The sequence below is a fragment of the Arachis duranensis genome, chromosome 7, assembly GCF_000817695.3.
Source record: "Arachis duranensis cultivar V14167 chromosome 7, aradu.V14167.gnm2.J7QH, whole genome shotgun sequence".
Lineage (NCBI taxonomy): Eukaryota > Viridiplantae > Streptophyta > Magnoliopsida > Fabales > Fabaceae > Arachis > Arachis duranensis.
In genome coordinates this window covers 45,397,465-45,411,489 of record NC_029778.3, presented here as the reverse complement: position 1 = coordinate 45,411,489, position 14,025 = coordinate 45,397,465, and the positions used below count along the sequence as shown (strand labels likewise).

Below are 14,025 nucleotides of genomic sequence, written 5' to 3'. Positions count from 1 at the left end.
AGCAAAATCTAATATGTCATAATGACCCAAGATAAGTCCATTTGAAAAAGCGACATAACCTCGAAATTACAGAATATGACACCTTGGTCATGATGGGGGTGGTAGATGGATGACAGGCAGTCAACAAAATCTGATTGATTAAGCATCTAATTCAAGCATACACTTTAGTAGGAAGCAAAGGTGATTAATGAGCACAACAATGAATCACATAAACATTATTTAAAATAAAAAGAAAAAAAATCAGATAATTTTATTATTGCTGGCCAAGGACCATCTAACTCCGTGCAAATGATTGGTTAAAGCAAAAAGACCAATCAATATATAATTATATATAGCAAAGCAGGCGCCTAACAAATTTGAAAGAAATTCATTGATGATATATTATGAAACAAAATGTGATAATATGTGAAAATTATTTTGCTAAAAAAACCACCCCCAAGGCCCCAAGACCTTAATAATAAAAATAAAACAATTATATATACAAATTGTGTTATTGCTGTTGTTGGCTTGTGAATGCATCAAGGAATCTTCTTCTTTAGTCAAGTTTCCTTCTGACAAGTCCTTTGGAAAGGTCAAAGCTGTCGCCACAAATATAAAATTATTTTGAATTTCAAAATTGGTATCACAGACATGTCATGCAATAGCACATTTGAAATGTTCATTTCATTTATAAACTGTGCATAGTGGTTGCTCAGCAGTATTTTGTGGAATCTTAATTAGTGGTATAGCACCAATGACCCAAGAAAAACGGTCTCTAATATCTTAATGAATAATGTTATATATATTTTAGACAGAAGAGAATTGTTCAATACCTTCAATGGCCAAATAATGCAGTTAGAAGGAAAATGACATTTTATGTTTGTTCATTTGTTGATTACCTATTACCATCAGAGTAGAGCTCAGACAATTGATTGTCATCACCGACAGCCAACAATTATACTGACGATTTGAAACCCTACATATCAAAGAGAATTAAAAAATTTGAAACTTACATCACTTTCTAACAATGGTGACAACAGACAACAGAATTTAAACCATCATAATGCCATTGAAAATGGTTGGCCAATGATATACATATACATATACATATTTATTAGGTCTTTTAAGTTACAGTTCCATTTTTGAAAGTTTTCCAATCTAATCATCATTAATCATCAACCATTAGCATAAATTGAAAATTTGTTTTTTGTATTTACAAATTTTAAAGCTAAGTACAAACTTGATATGTGCTCTAAATCTACATGCATTGTCCTCATTCTTTTTTAGCACAACAACTCTGTCCACTGCATGGCATTTTGAATGTATATAGATGACCATAGTTAAATCATTTCACATTTATGCATTAACAGGATATGAATAGACATAATGTTCAAAACTAAAGTTTGAACTGATACCTAAAGTTCATTTGGGCTTGAAGCTAGGGAGTAGTAGGGTTGACCGGTTGAGGTTACTCAATCATAGTATTGATTGTCAAGGTAATATGTAGCCACACAGGATTGAAATTTGTTCCCTGAAGAATCTCTTGAAATAACAGTTATCTGGTTTCTGTTAGGTAAAATTTAAAGATGGCAATATCAATCATTACCCCTGACTCTACCATGCTCGCAAGAAATCATAGTTATGCTTCATTATCATTCCCAAATCTGTAACCAACTGGGATTCTCTTTGCAAGAATTCCTTACACAATATATAAAGAAAAGATAAATACTGTTCTGCATAAGAGATTGCTGAAATCACCTGAAATCAGTGGAATCTTCTGTAGAATTCCTATTTACAACAATTTAATCTTCCAGGCATGAGTGTTTTCTCATCTCAACAGCAAAAGTTATTTTTCATTCCTTGTTCTGCTTAACTATTATAGATCTTGTCAAATATAGGAACAAATTTGGACTCATGGATTAAGATTTAACTGAGGTATATTGACATGAAACCAAAACTGGAAAAAGGGAAAAAGTTAGCAGTTATGTAAAGTACATCAAACTATTTGCCCCTGCATCAGCTAAACTATACCAAATAATCACTGTAGAGATCCATGCTGCTATCCCATATGCTCAAGCCCTAGATTCACTTGAACCAATCACATAAATGATCACTTATTTTGTACTTATATTGAAGAGGCTTGCAACAACACTTAAAAACGTGGTGCATGCATGCGTTTGAACATATGCAACCATGTCATATAATATAAGTTCCTCTAGGGTTTGAAATCCTTCTCTAAAAAGGAACAAGCCAAATTCAACATTACATTAAGTGGTATAAACAGTGATGGTAAGTAATGGGAGCTATTTCTTATTAATTAACAGAAAATAGATCAAGTTTAAGAAGACAATCCACAAACTTATGCGCATTTGTTATTTTGATACTCCAAAGATGTATTGACACCAGTTTGGCCTTTGGCTTATTACCAATCAGTTTTGTTAATTTTAGGACCAATTTGGTATCAATATTATTCCCCTTTATTATTCTCTCCTTTCTGAGGGTATGTGTTAATAGTCAAATACCAAACAAAATGAGTTAAAAATTGTAAACTACAAAACTCCTGACAACCAGTTTGATTCAGATTATTAGAAATTTAATTTATTTGTGTGTTTCACTGTTTTGCTTAAAGAGAGAGAAATGAACATAGGTGTGAAACTATTAGATGATTGTCATACTTGGGTACAATGTCAGATAGGATAACAACAGCAGCAACAACAGTCAATCTATTGAGATGATTAACTCAGCACCTTGATTCACAAATAGAATAATAAAATTTCTCAAACTGGTTTGTAAAGAAAAGCTGCCAGAGCACCTAATCCAATCAATAAAATGACTTCTCTTTATTATTTTTTTAAATAATAATATTGCTAGGAATGCTCAAATAGAGACATTACTCCCTTTAATTTTTCAAACTCTAAACCATGGTATTCAAAGTGGCTAATCAAGCTTTGAACTAAAAAACTATTAAACCATTGATATTTAATTTGTGTAATTTAGCTGAACAAAATTGTGTTCTGTATTTAAAAGTCCTCAAAGGATCTTGTAAGGATGTAATGAGGACAAACTTTGAATTATTACGAGTAAACAAATCTAAACAAAGAATGGTTTACCTATACATCTCGATGGAAGTGTAGCAAGAACCTGAAAAAACTGCATGGTATATAGATAGCAATAGGCAGAGGACAATCATCACAGGGACCATTCAGAACGAAGCATTAAAGCAGCTACCATGGAATCCCCATGCATCACACATGCAAGGCCAGGCTTCAAGCAAAGTTTATTACCCATGTTAAATTTTAGATAGGATTCAACCTGAAAATGATCACTGGTTGAATCTCCAATCATCCCGCTGAGACTAATGCCCCAGCCAACTGGATCTTCAGAAACATCAGACATGGTTAGAGCCCATTGAACAGAATTGAAATTTGGATCTTTCATCTCGATCCAGCCTCCAAATTTTACAAAGTCGGCAAGTTCAGACTCCGCCAACAGAGCAATGGAACCAGTTGAGACCTGTGTCCTTGCTCCCACCCATGGTGATACTTCAGGTACTGTCTCGGATACTTTATGTTGCCTGGACAAGACTATTGGAATCATATGAGCTCCAACTTTTCTAAATTGCGCAAATTGTAAAGGCACTCGTTGAAGACCCAGAAGAGACAGCTTCCCCCAAGAAAATTCAGATACAATTTTCCCAAAAGTGCTGGATATACTCTCCATTGTATTAGTCCCAGTTGGCATTCCAAGTCCAGCAACAAATTGAGCCAATGAAGCTGTTATATTTGACTTCCTCACAGTTATGCCAATACCACTACCATTGTGCAAATTTAGAATGGGAGGTCCAAAAGAGGAGAAGTCTGTAAGGCCCTTTTCAAGGTAAGTGAGCAGAAATATGATATTATTATGTCAGGGATCTAACTAGCAAAAAGTAGAAAAGAAAAATATACACTGGCAGTATACACGAATCATGGTGGTGTTTCTCTACTCTATGCAAAATACATTTATCTAGTGCCTCATATTATAAGAAGTATATCTAAAGTGAGCAATAGTCTATTTCATTACAGTTATGAAATCTCTCAATCAGATAAAACTGATGTAAGATAAACCATTCATTTTGACTCTAGATATACACTGGTAAACCTCAGGGTTAGTGTATCACAGCTTCCCAAGACAAACCACATTCATGTAGAGAAAACACATGTTTAAAAACTGAGAGCTCAGCCCATCCTTGAAACTTCTAATACTGAATTTTAAAGAGTGTATCACACTAAATGGTAGTTCCATCACATACCAACAGTGAACGTTACTAAATTCATCAAAGAGAGGCACAGAATCAAATAGTACCTCATCAGAAGAATTTGAAGCAATTCCAACATCTCTACATTTAGCTCCTATTGGGATAGCCATCAGAGATAACCAATCATTAACATTTTTAGTATAACTGAGTTTTGCTAGAGAAAGTGGCATTTCAAGGATATCATTGGGGCACTCCTTCCCGTTTTGACTTGTCACAAACTCTGCAGCAAGAGTATCCTGCCCAATGTTGGTTTCAAAAATAAACTTTGATCCAATGCCGGTTCTTATTCTGGACGTAGTAATGGCATCTAAGCTCTGTTGATCAAGGCTATTCATAATCAATAAAGCATCCTGCATATCGACCCTTCCTCTTACATGAGTGGTAGATTCCTGGAAGGGACCTCCCTTGGATGATTTATAGAAGGAAAGCAATCTCTCAACCTTCTCTTGTCTATCTCTGAGTTTCATAATGTCAGAGAATGCTTCTCGGTTTAAACGTTTGAGGATTTGAATCTGGAATAATCATAGTGGAAGCAACCATCAAACAATCATAAAGTATCACTGAAGAACTATGCATCCATTTGACAGGCACAACTTTTGGTGTTAACAATATGAAACAGACAAAAAACTAGCTTAATAGTTAGTTTTGTTATGCCAGCTGTCACTTGTGTAATTGAGTTTATAGTCTGTTATGCAAGGTTGTGTTTGATAAATTAGACACACACAAATACAGAGACAAAAAGAAGCAAAAATATGTTTATGTTTAGAACACAAATTTCATGTTATTTTCTATCATTTACAAAAATGTGTATAAGGACTATTCATGTACAGTTATTTCAGCGAGTAAAATCATCAAACACTTTCTTCACACTTTTTCTCTTACATTTCCCTTTCAGGCTTAGCACTATAGACCTTCACAGCGGTTCTTCTTTTGAATCATAAAAGGAAGAAGCATAGTGTGAATGTAGTAGTATAATAGGATTAACGTTATCCAATTCAGATGAAACCACAACAAATAAGCGAACAGGTTAAACAGAATCAACAAAGTTGAATGAATGAACGAAGAAGAGACAAACCTAAAGCAAGAGATAAGAAGGAGAAGAAAATGTACCGGATTGCGACGAGGATCGAAGAGTCCATGAAAGAATTCGTTTCCGGATTTAGCGACGGCTTTCAATTTGTCGAACACTACGTTTGCAGGCTCCATTAAACCACGACCTTATCTGAACTGCAAATACTACTGATTACTAAATGAAGCCTCTGTCGAGTCGGCGCCGACAAGCTGTCGTCGTCGCCGGTGGAGTGTCAAGTGTTGATGGAAATGGAAATGGAAGCTTGGAGTCGGAGACAGCTGCGGCTTCGGGTCCAACCCCAACAAAGGAAAAATTTTGGGTCAGATGGAATTTTTCTTTATAATGGGCCACAAGCCCAAAAATCAAGAAAACGTAAATTTTATACAGATAACAAAATTTTGGGCCTTTGCCCATCTTTATGACAAGAATTTTTTCAAGAAGTCAACAACCCATACTACCCCTAACCCCTAGGGGTGGGCATGGTTTGGATTTTCAAAAATCCAAACTGCAACCACCTTAGAACCAGTTTTATGGTTCATGAAACCAAACTGGAACCGGATTAAAAAGAGAAACTGATTCTAAACCGGTTTGAAAAATAAAAAACCAGTTTCAAACCGGCTTTAATATGTAAATCCGGTTATATATATAAACCGGTTTTAAATCCGGTTTTGAATCTAGTTTTTTATTATCCAAATTTAAAATCCGGTTTTTTTCTTTTAAATCCAATTTTAAACCAGATTTTTTTTAACCAAAAATCCAGTTTTAAAACCAGATTTTAGAAATCCATTTCCAAACCAAATTTTTAACCAAAAGTCCAGTTTTAAAACCAATTTTTAGAAAATCCCATTTTCAAACCATAATTTTTTTTAAAAGTAAAATTAATACTAAAGCCTTTTTAAACTATATAGGTTCATTACAACTAGGATTTGATTCTTTATAAATCTAATGACAATCGCTAATCTAAATAACATTTAATCATTCTCAAAACATCAAAATGATACCACTAATAATTCTCCCTAAAACAACAAGCACAAAATATCAAAAGATGCCAACAAAATCATCAAACAACCACAACTTTTGAGGAAAATATATCGACAAATAACAAAATATATCTGCAAATACATCAAACAACCACAACCTAATATTTCTCAAACGCTAGCATCAGGTGCTTCAATATAATTTCTAATCGTGGTGCCAACTCTTCTGCAGCCTCCTGTTTGAAGTAAACCAAATGTGGGCCATACATAAAATTAAGTAAATTGGATAACTGAATATGATTCATTAAGCGAAAACAAACAGATATTGTAATCAGAACCTCTTCAAGTGTTGCAAAAGCTGAACAAGCAATCTCTTGCACCCGCTTAACAACAGCCAAAGAAACATACTACAATCTTTACAATAGCATGTTGAGTACCCAGAAACTAAAATGGATTGAAACTCAGCTAAACCCCATTCAATATGCTAAGAGAACATGATAAAGGTTACATAGAAAATTAGAAATTGAAACACCCCTTAATGCTTCCCATTTTTTTATAAGGTATAAAAGATATAAAAGAGAATGGGAATAGAATCTGATAAAAAATCAGATGAAAAAAATCTGAGAGTTTGTAGTAGTAGAAAACTGACTTTAGTGGATTAGAATGGTCAATTTCAGGTTACCAAGAGAGCAATTCTGTCAATAATTCTTGCAACATTTGCTGGGTTTAGTGTGGTGATGAGTGGAAGTTCAATTATTGGTGAGATTCTTAGATGGAGGAGAACTTGGCAGCAACAACAACAACAAAGTGGAGGAGTTCAATTAATCAAAATGCAATTTAAAATCAAGAATCCCAGCAGCAATATCTCAACAATATCTCAGCAATCCAAACAAATTGCAATTCAAACTCAATAATAGCATGATAGCATGATGAAAATAATGCAAAACAGCAATTCTTACGCGCAATCCAATTGATTCGGTAAGCATATGGCAGCAAAATTAGATACGACATAGTGGATTAATAGGATTAAACAATCTCAATAGTTTCAGCAACAATTTCAGCAATTTTGCAATAAAGTAGTAAATTTCCACACAAGCAAACAATGTTCAGACTTCAGACCATCTCAGCCCAGTTTCTCATCAAAACAACAATTCCATCATAAACAGCAAACTAGCTCCAAACACTTTCAGCAACAATAGAAACCTAACAATCTAAAGAAAATCATCCTAACCTAACCACCTATAATCAACTAATCTAACTAAGCTAATTAAGCAAAATCAACTAATTAACCAAAATTAATCAAACTTAATAAAAATAAAAAGGAAAATGTACAAAAACCTGAAAGCAGAGAACTAGAACAGGGCAAAAGGAAAGGGGACAGGGTGTTGCAGCGGCGGTGGATGGAGGACGCTGCTACAGGCAGCGCCGGCGTGCTAGAACTGCGTCGGAACTCTGTGGAAAGAAGAGAAACAAGGGCTACTGCTTGTTCTGCTTGTGCTGGAACTGCTTGTTCTGCTTGTTCTGGTTCAGTGAAAATTCATGGTTACTTCCAGTTTCACGAACTTTGTTGTGCTCCTGGGTGGAAAAACAAAATCTGCAATGCAATCAAATCAGAAGCACGACAACCCGAAATTCCTCTAGAAGAGGCACGAGCAGAGGCAAATGGTACTAACCTTGTGGCCCAGAGGCAAGAAGCACGAGCAGAGGGGAATGGAAAGCAAAAGAACCGGAAGCCCACACGGTGAAATCAAAGGATGACGACGGCGAACGAGAAGGAGAAGACCAAAGGCAGAAGAAGAGAAACACTGAAACAGAGGTGACGCCGGTTGAAGGAGACAACACGGTGCCGCCGTGCCGGTGCCAGTTGTCTGCTCCGGTGCCGGCTGCGGCGGAGACTACACGGTTGAAGGAGAAGAGCCGAAGGAGAAGACGACTGGATTTGCGCGTGTCTAGTGTGAAAGTGAAACTGTGATATGGTTCACCGAGTTAGGGTTTTCCAATTTTGGATCCTAATACGGATTTGGATCCGATTCGGATTTAAATTGGTTAAATGATTTGAATTAAAAAATCAAATTATAAAATTAATATAAAATTATCTTGAATAATAATAATAAATTATTGTGATCATTTCTTGTGTTCTCAAATTAGATTATCTTATTTATCTACTTAAGCAAGTATTTGGAGTTTGAATCTCATATTGTGTATAAACAATCCATTAGTTAGTAACAGACCCTTAATAAATAAAACATTAATATGTGGTGGATTAGTCCTCGACTTGCCGAGTTAGAAATCTGTAGAAAAAAATTGTATTTGTCTTTAAAATAGATTAATTTTTCATTAATAACAATACTTATGAACTTTTGTCTTTGTTAAAATTTACTTAGGACAATTTTATTCGTTAGTATCATACTCATTCTTGAAGTCAAAACAATATGATCAACATTGTTACTCGTTAAAACTTCACATTTTATGAAATGATTTTTAAATTTTCAAATTCGTAAACTTATATCATTACAAAAGTTATTAGATCGATTAATATTTCTTGGTAACATGGTGTACCGAACACCATCGTTGAGTATTAGTTAGTGTGAAGAGAAACTAATAATAACTTTTGTTATTCAATATATAATTTATTCTATTGAAAAATAAATTAATATTTTCTAAACTTATAAATACATTTTCTTCTAATTTCTTACACCAATATTTACCATTAAAAAATAGTAAATGACCATACTATATATACGATGTACAAAGTAATTTCTTATCTTGAAATTAATTCTCGTTAGTGAGATAAAATTTAAAATATTCTTTTATTTTTTTACTCAACTTTAAATTTAAATTTAGAATTGATTAACAACTCATTTTTTTTAATTTCAATAAAAAAATGAATTAGTTAAATGCAAAATATTCAGCATTTATTAATTTCAATCATTTAAATTTAATTACCAAAAATTGGGTTAAAATTAATTATAAACTTAATAATCGATAATATATATTATATTAGTACGTAAATAATAATATCCAATGTACTTATTATTTATTTATTTTTGACAAAATTAATGTATAATTTATTGAGGATTGATTTATTATTCAAAATTTTTTCATAAAATTTGTAATATATAAAAATAGTGATCTTATTTTTTTATTATTATTTAAAAAATTCTTCATAATTTTTTAATTATGTTTAACTTTTATTATTGCTTTTATACTAAAAAATATCAATTTATACTATTTACATATTTTTTTCTACTAATAAATAAATAAGTATTTACACTATTATATTTATTGTCTTAGATGATGACTTAAATTATTTATTTTGTATTTTAAATTTATTAAATATTAAGATGAAAAAATTGTTCAATAAATTATATAAATAGCCATTACAGAAAAAAATTATATATCATATATAATAATCCTTGATATATATAGTGTCATGTATATATTAAGATTATCTATTTTAATGATGTGAGTGATTATTGTTATTTTCATTAGAAAATAATGTTTAAAGCTAAAAAAGAGATAATTAATTTTTTTAATTTGAATTAAAAAATGTCTTGTAAAAATATTCAACTCTTATATATATTAAGTGTTATAATATTAAATAGTATATATTTGCTATAACAATGACTCAAAATATTAATCCAAGATATATTTGGGTCTAGTAAACCTTAATGCAAGCAAAATCAACTAAAATCCATTGTTAAGTCCCAAATCTAACTTAGGTTCATTACTTTAAAGGCCCAATGCATAAAGTCCACACGTCCCTCTTAAATTGACTCAGATGGGATTTCCATTACTAGTTAGATATGGTAATGAGTACTTAGAAAAGCGTGAAAAGCCACATTCCCATCGCTCATTCCTATTTAAAAAAATGATCCCGTTCCTTCTTCGTCATTGCAAGTTTCTGTTTAATTATCCCTGATCGTTTCGGGTATCTACAAATATTTTTTAAACCTTTTGAAAAAAATTAACACAAAAAGATATAATATAATAATCATAAAATAATCAATTTAATATAATTCAACACAATCCCTTTATAATATATTCGTTATGAAAAATAACATTTTAAAAGGAGAAAACATAAAAACATATTCCAACATAATAACATAACATAATTTTTTGGGATGATACTGAGTAACGTAGTGACGGACTTGAGAGACAGAGAAAGTGAGTTAGAGAGAGAGGATCAAGGTTGAGAATGAGTTTGGAAGAAAAAAAGAAAATTCAAATTCGAGGCAGAAATTAGGGTGACTAAATTCAAGAAATGGATTTATGTATATATTAATTAGGATAAATTACTAATTTTATATTTGTGTATATTTAATATGAGTGGGTAATTATGTCCGTGTCTCCGTTAGGGGTGACAAATGGAAAAACCTGCCTTGTCTCACCAAAAGTCCGCTATCTAGAGGGCTGGTCTGCCTCGCCCCACCTAAACATATAAAATCGAAGCAATAAGGTTCCATTTATATGGTCCATACTAAATCGAAGCAATAAAGTTCGATTTATACTCACTTAATAGCAATCCAACTCATTTTAAATCGAATCTCTTTCGTTCGATTTAGTAGCATAGATAGTATCCAAGTAATTCGAATCTTATAGATTCGATTTACTACGAAAACACATCATTTGAAGTCCATAAAATTTGATTTACATAGATATGTAAATTGAGACACGTACATAGCCTTTTTTAATTTGAGGATATACGTAAAATTGGTATGCAAATGGTTTATAAAGGTGATTTACCCCACATATTATATCTTGTGAAATCATAATATTTTGAGAAGTGATGTATAGACAATTTAAATGTTGATAAATTTGAAAAATTTTAGAAAAAAAATAAAAATATAAAAAATTACATGTTGGCCCATAAATTTTTTTTTTAAATTTGTCCATAGTCTATGATTAATAACTTTAAAATTATATATACGTTATTTATTTTATATTTTTTATTTTATAGAGACTTATAATTTTTTTATCGGTGATATTAGTGGTTATAGAGAGATTTTTACCTTTAAATAAATTATAGAGAAATTAAAAACAAAATTAGTTGCTATTTTTCTAACAATTTATTTAGTTTTTAGTTGAAATTAAAATTAAATTATATATTCAATTTATATTTGTTTATTTATCCTAATGATTTTATATAATAGATAATATATTTAATCATGTTTTGAAAGAAACTATTGACTTTTATATAATTGAAAGTTAACTATGAAATTGAAACTAAAATGAAGTGAAATACAATAAACATATAAGGAGTGAAAGTAAAATAAATAATTAAAAATAACGTAATAAAATAATTAAAAAAATAAAAAAAGACATAAAAATAATGTATGTAGTTGATAAAAATACACTGTAAAAAAATTAGTATAATAAATAATATAAAAGATAAAGACAAAAATTAAGATATATTTTTGTTAAAAAATTCAAGAAAAATATTGTGAAGAAAAATCTATTAATTAAGTTTTATAAAAATATTATAAAAAATTTAAAATGTTAGTAAATAAAATAGTAACTCCTTTAAGAACTATTAATCAAAATACATAAAAGCACATTCTGATTTCTAGATATAGAAAATAATAAGAAAACAATTCAAATTAAATTTATTTATTTTATTTTTTATTTTTTATTTATTATAATTTAATATTTATTTAATTTTGTTCAAATCAGATAATATAATTGATTAGTTATAATTAATGTTGTTCACTCTAATAGTATAACTAAAACATATTAAAATTCTAAAGGTAAAATTAAAACTAAATGTTAAGGATAAAATTAAAATAAAATTGCATTTACTATCTTGTAAACTTTTTAATAAAAATCTCATTTATACATCTTTAAAATGCATTACTTTAATACAATGATATTTTTATTAAAAATAAAAATTATGATAAATATCTCATACATTTGTTAGTAAATTATATACAAATATTTTTTGAAGCATATCACTTTTATTAAATGAAAATAACTTAAATACTTTTAAATGTGATTATGATAATTCATTAAGTATTATATTTTTTTTTGCTAATTTATATTTAATAATTTACCTCTAACTTTTAGTTATAGTAAAAATGTAAGATATGATGCCAAAAAAAAAGCTAAAGCGACATAAATTTTTTACTAACAAAAAACAATATTTTTTATTTTTAAAAAATATTTTTTATTTTTTAGACACGTATCTATTTTTAAAGTTATACATTTTAATTTATATAAGTTCATGACAATTAAATGTACAAAAAATACTAATTAATAGGGAAATAAAATTTAAGATAAACATGTTAATACTTCGAAAATTCAGTATATTAATATTTTATATTTTTATTTTTTAATTTTAGACTATCACAAACATTAGTTACTCTCTAATAATAACAATGATTTTAAAAAAATAAACATAATAAAATTATCTTAAAATTATATAATAATTTTCAAAATAACATAAAAAATATACAATTACCTAAAATATAATATTTGTGTATTAACTTAAAAAATATTATGATTTTTATAATTTTGTGTGGCTATCTATATATAGAAGACCAAAAGACCATGATTATCTAACAAAATTAATTTTATTCATTGTGTTCAATTTGAATGAGTACAAAATAATCTTATTTTAGTTTAGTCCTTAATTCACATGATTTAAATTTAGCTCAATAAATATAATTTGATTTAATTATTAGTGAAAAATATCTCGAAAACCTATTTTATTCATAGATTTATTATTTTAATGATTAATTAATTAATACAGATAATTAGTATAATTAATTTAGTTTAATAATTTAAAAAAATAAATTAAAAAATACTAACTGAACATTAAAAGAAATAAATTTAAAAATACTACGAAATCAAATTGATATAAATTATAATAAATTGTGTAATATTTAAATATCTAATCAAATCAATTAGTTAATATAGTTAATTTATCATAATAAATTGTATTTAATGAGTTAAAAGAAACAAATCGCTAAACACTCTCATAAATATGTCACGTTAACTCCATCATTAAGTGTAGAAACCTGATTTTTATATTATAGAATAGATAATAAATAGAATATATGAGAATATGGTATGTGACATATTTTAATTATGAAATTAGTATTATATACTCGATTTTTTCTGAATCCTTATTGCTTGTTCGTTTACTAATTTTTACGTAATTATTTAATAATTTTCACCTATAAAACTATCAACTACCTAATATTATGATTTAATTAATAAAAATAATGACATTAATATTTTTTCATAAGTCTTGTTATTGTTTATAATTAGAAAATAGCCATAAATAAATTTATTTCCTTAATGAATGTTAATTTTGTTGTCAAATTCTATATTACCTTTAAAATTTTAGCGTAATTGAGTCTAATTTCTACGTTTAATTTTGAAATGAACTTACTCAAAAAAATTAATATGTAAATTACATTATTATTATAAAATTAATTTTTTAACATAATTAATGACTAATTAACTCATAAATTAAAATATATTTTAGAAAGTGAGAAATGAGATTTTCATGGTTTAATATAATAGAGAAAATTAAAACGAAAATTTTGACACTAATTTTAAAGAATTTGTCCAAAAATTGAACCGAACGAGCCAAACCGATTGGACCGAGCCTGAATTGGACCCATGGCCCAACATATAAGAAACCAAATGCAGCCTCCTTCCCGTTCATTTCACTTGAAACACGTTGAGGAGCAGCA

At 29.3% G+C, this 14,025-nt stretch overlaps 1 protein-coding gene across 12 annotated transcripts; it reads right to left on the bottom strand.

The window, feature by feature from the left end:
* Positions 1-225: 225 nt before the first annotated feature.
* On the bottom strand, positions 226-8,318 carry LOC107458856 (uncharacterized). 12 transcript variants are annotated; one of them, XR_008001370.1, is made up of 9 exons: positions 7,999-8,318; positions 7,664-7,919; positions 6,487-6,561; positions 5,387-5,632; positions 4,324-4,788; positions 3,090-3,846; positions 1,395-1,852; positions 879-955; positions 226-578 (listed from the first exon to the last, which is right to left on the bottom strand). XR_008001370.1 is itself a non-coding variant. In XM_052251953.1 (5 exons), exons 3-5 carry the CDS (start codon positions 5,480-5,482, stop codon positions 3,169-3,171), a joined length of 1,239 nt encoding a protein of 412 aa, XP_052107913.1. In that variant the 5' UTR covers positions 5,483-5,632; positions 7,664-7,919; positions 7,999-8,318; the 3' UTR covers positions 2,978-3,168. The 12 variants fall into 12 exon arrangements, 1 of the variants encoding a protein (XP_052107913.1); XR_008001372.1 differs by having other exon boundaries at positions 5,387-5,626; XR_008001373.1 differs by lacking the exon at positions 6,487-6,561 and having other exon boundaries at positions 1,395-1,545; positions 1,738-1,852.
* Between the last annotated feature and the right edge of the window lie 5,707 nt (positions 8,319-14,025).

Excerpts from the sequence above, each read along its gene's own strand:
- LOC107458856 (XM_052251953.1), bottom strand. The coding sequence starts at position 5,482 with ATGGAGCCTGCAAACGTAGTGTTCGACAAATTGAAAGCCGTCGCTAAA. Across the intron at positions 4,789-5,386 it reads TCGATCCTCGTCGCAATCCG|ATTCAAATCCTCAAACGTTT; the intron begins GTACATTTTCTT and ends TGATTATTCCAG. Across the intron at positions 3,847-4,323 it reads CTTCAAATTCTTCTGATGAG|GGCCTTACAGACTTCTCCTC; the intron begins GTACTATTTGAT and ends TACCTTGAAAAG.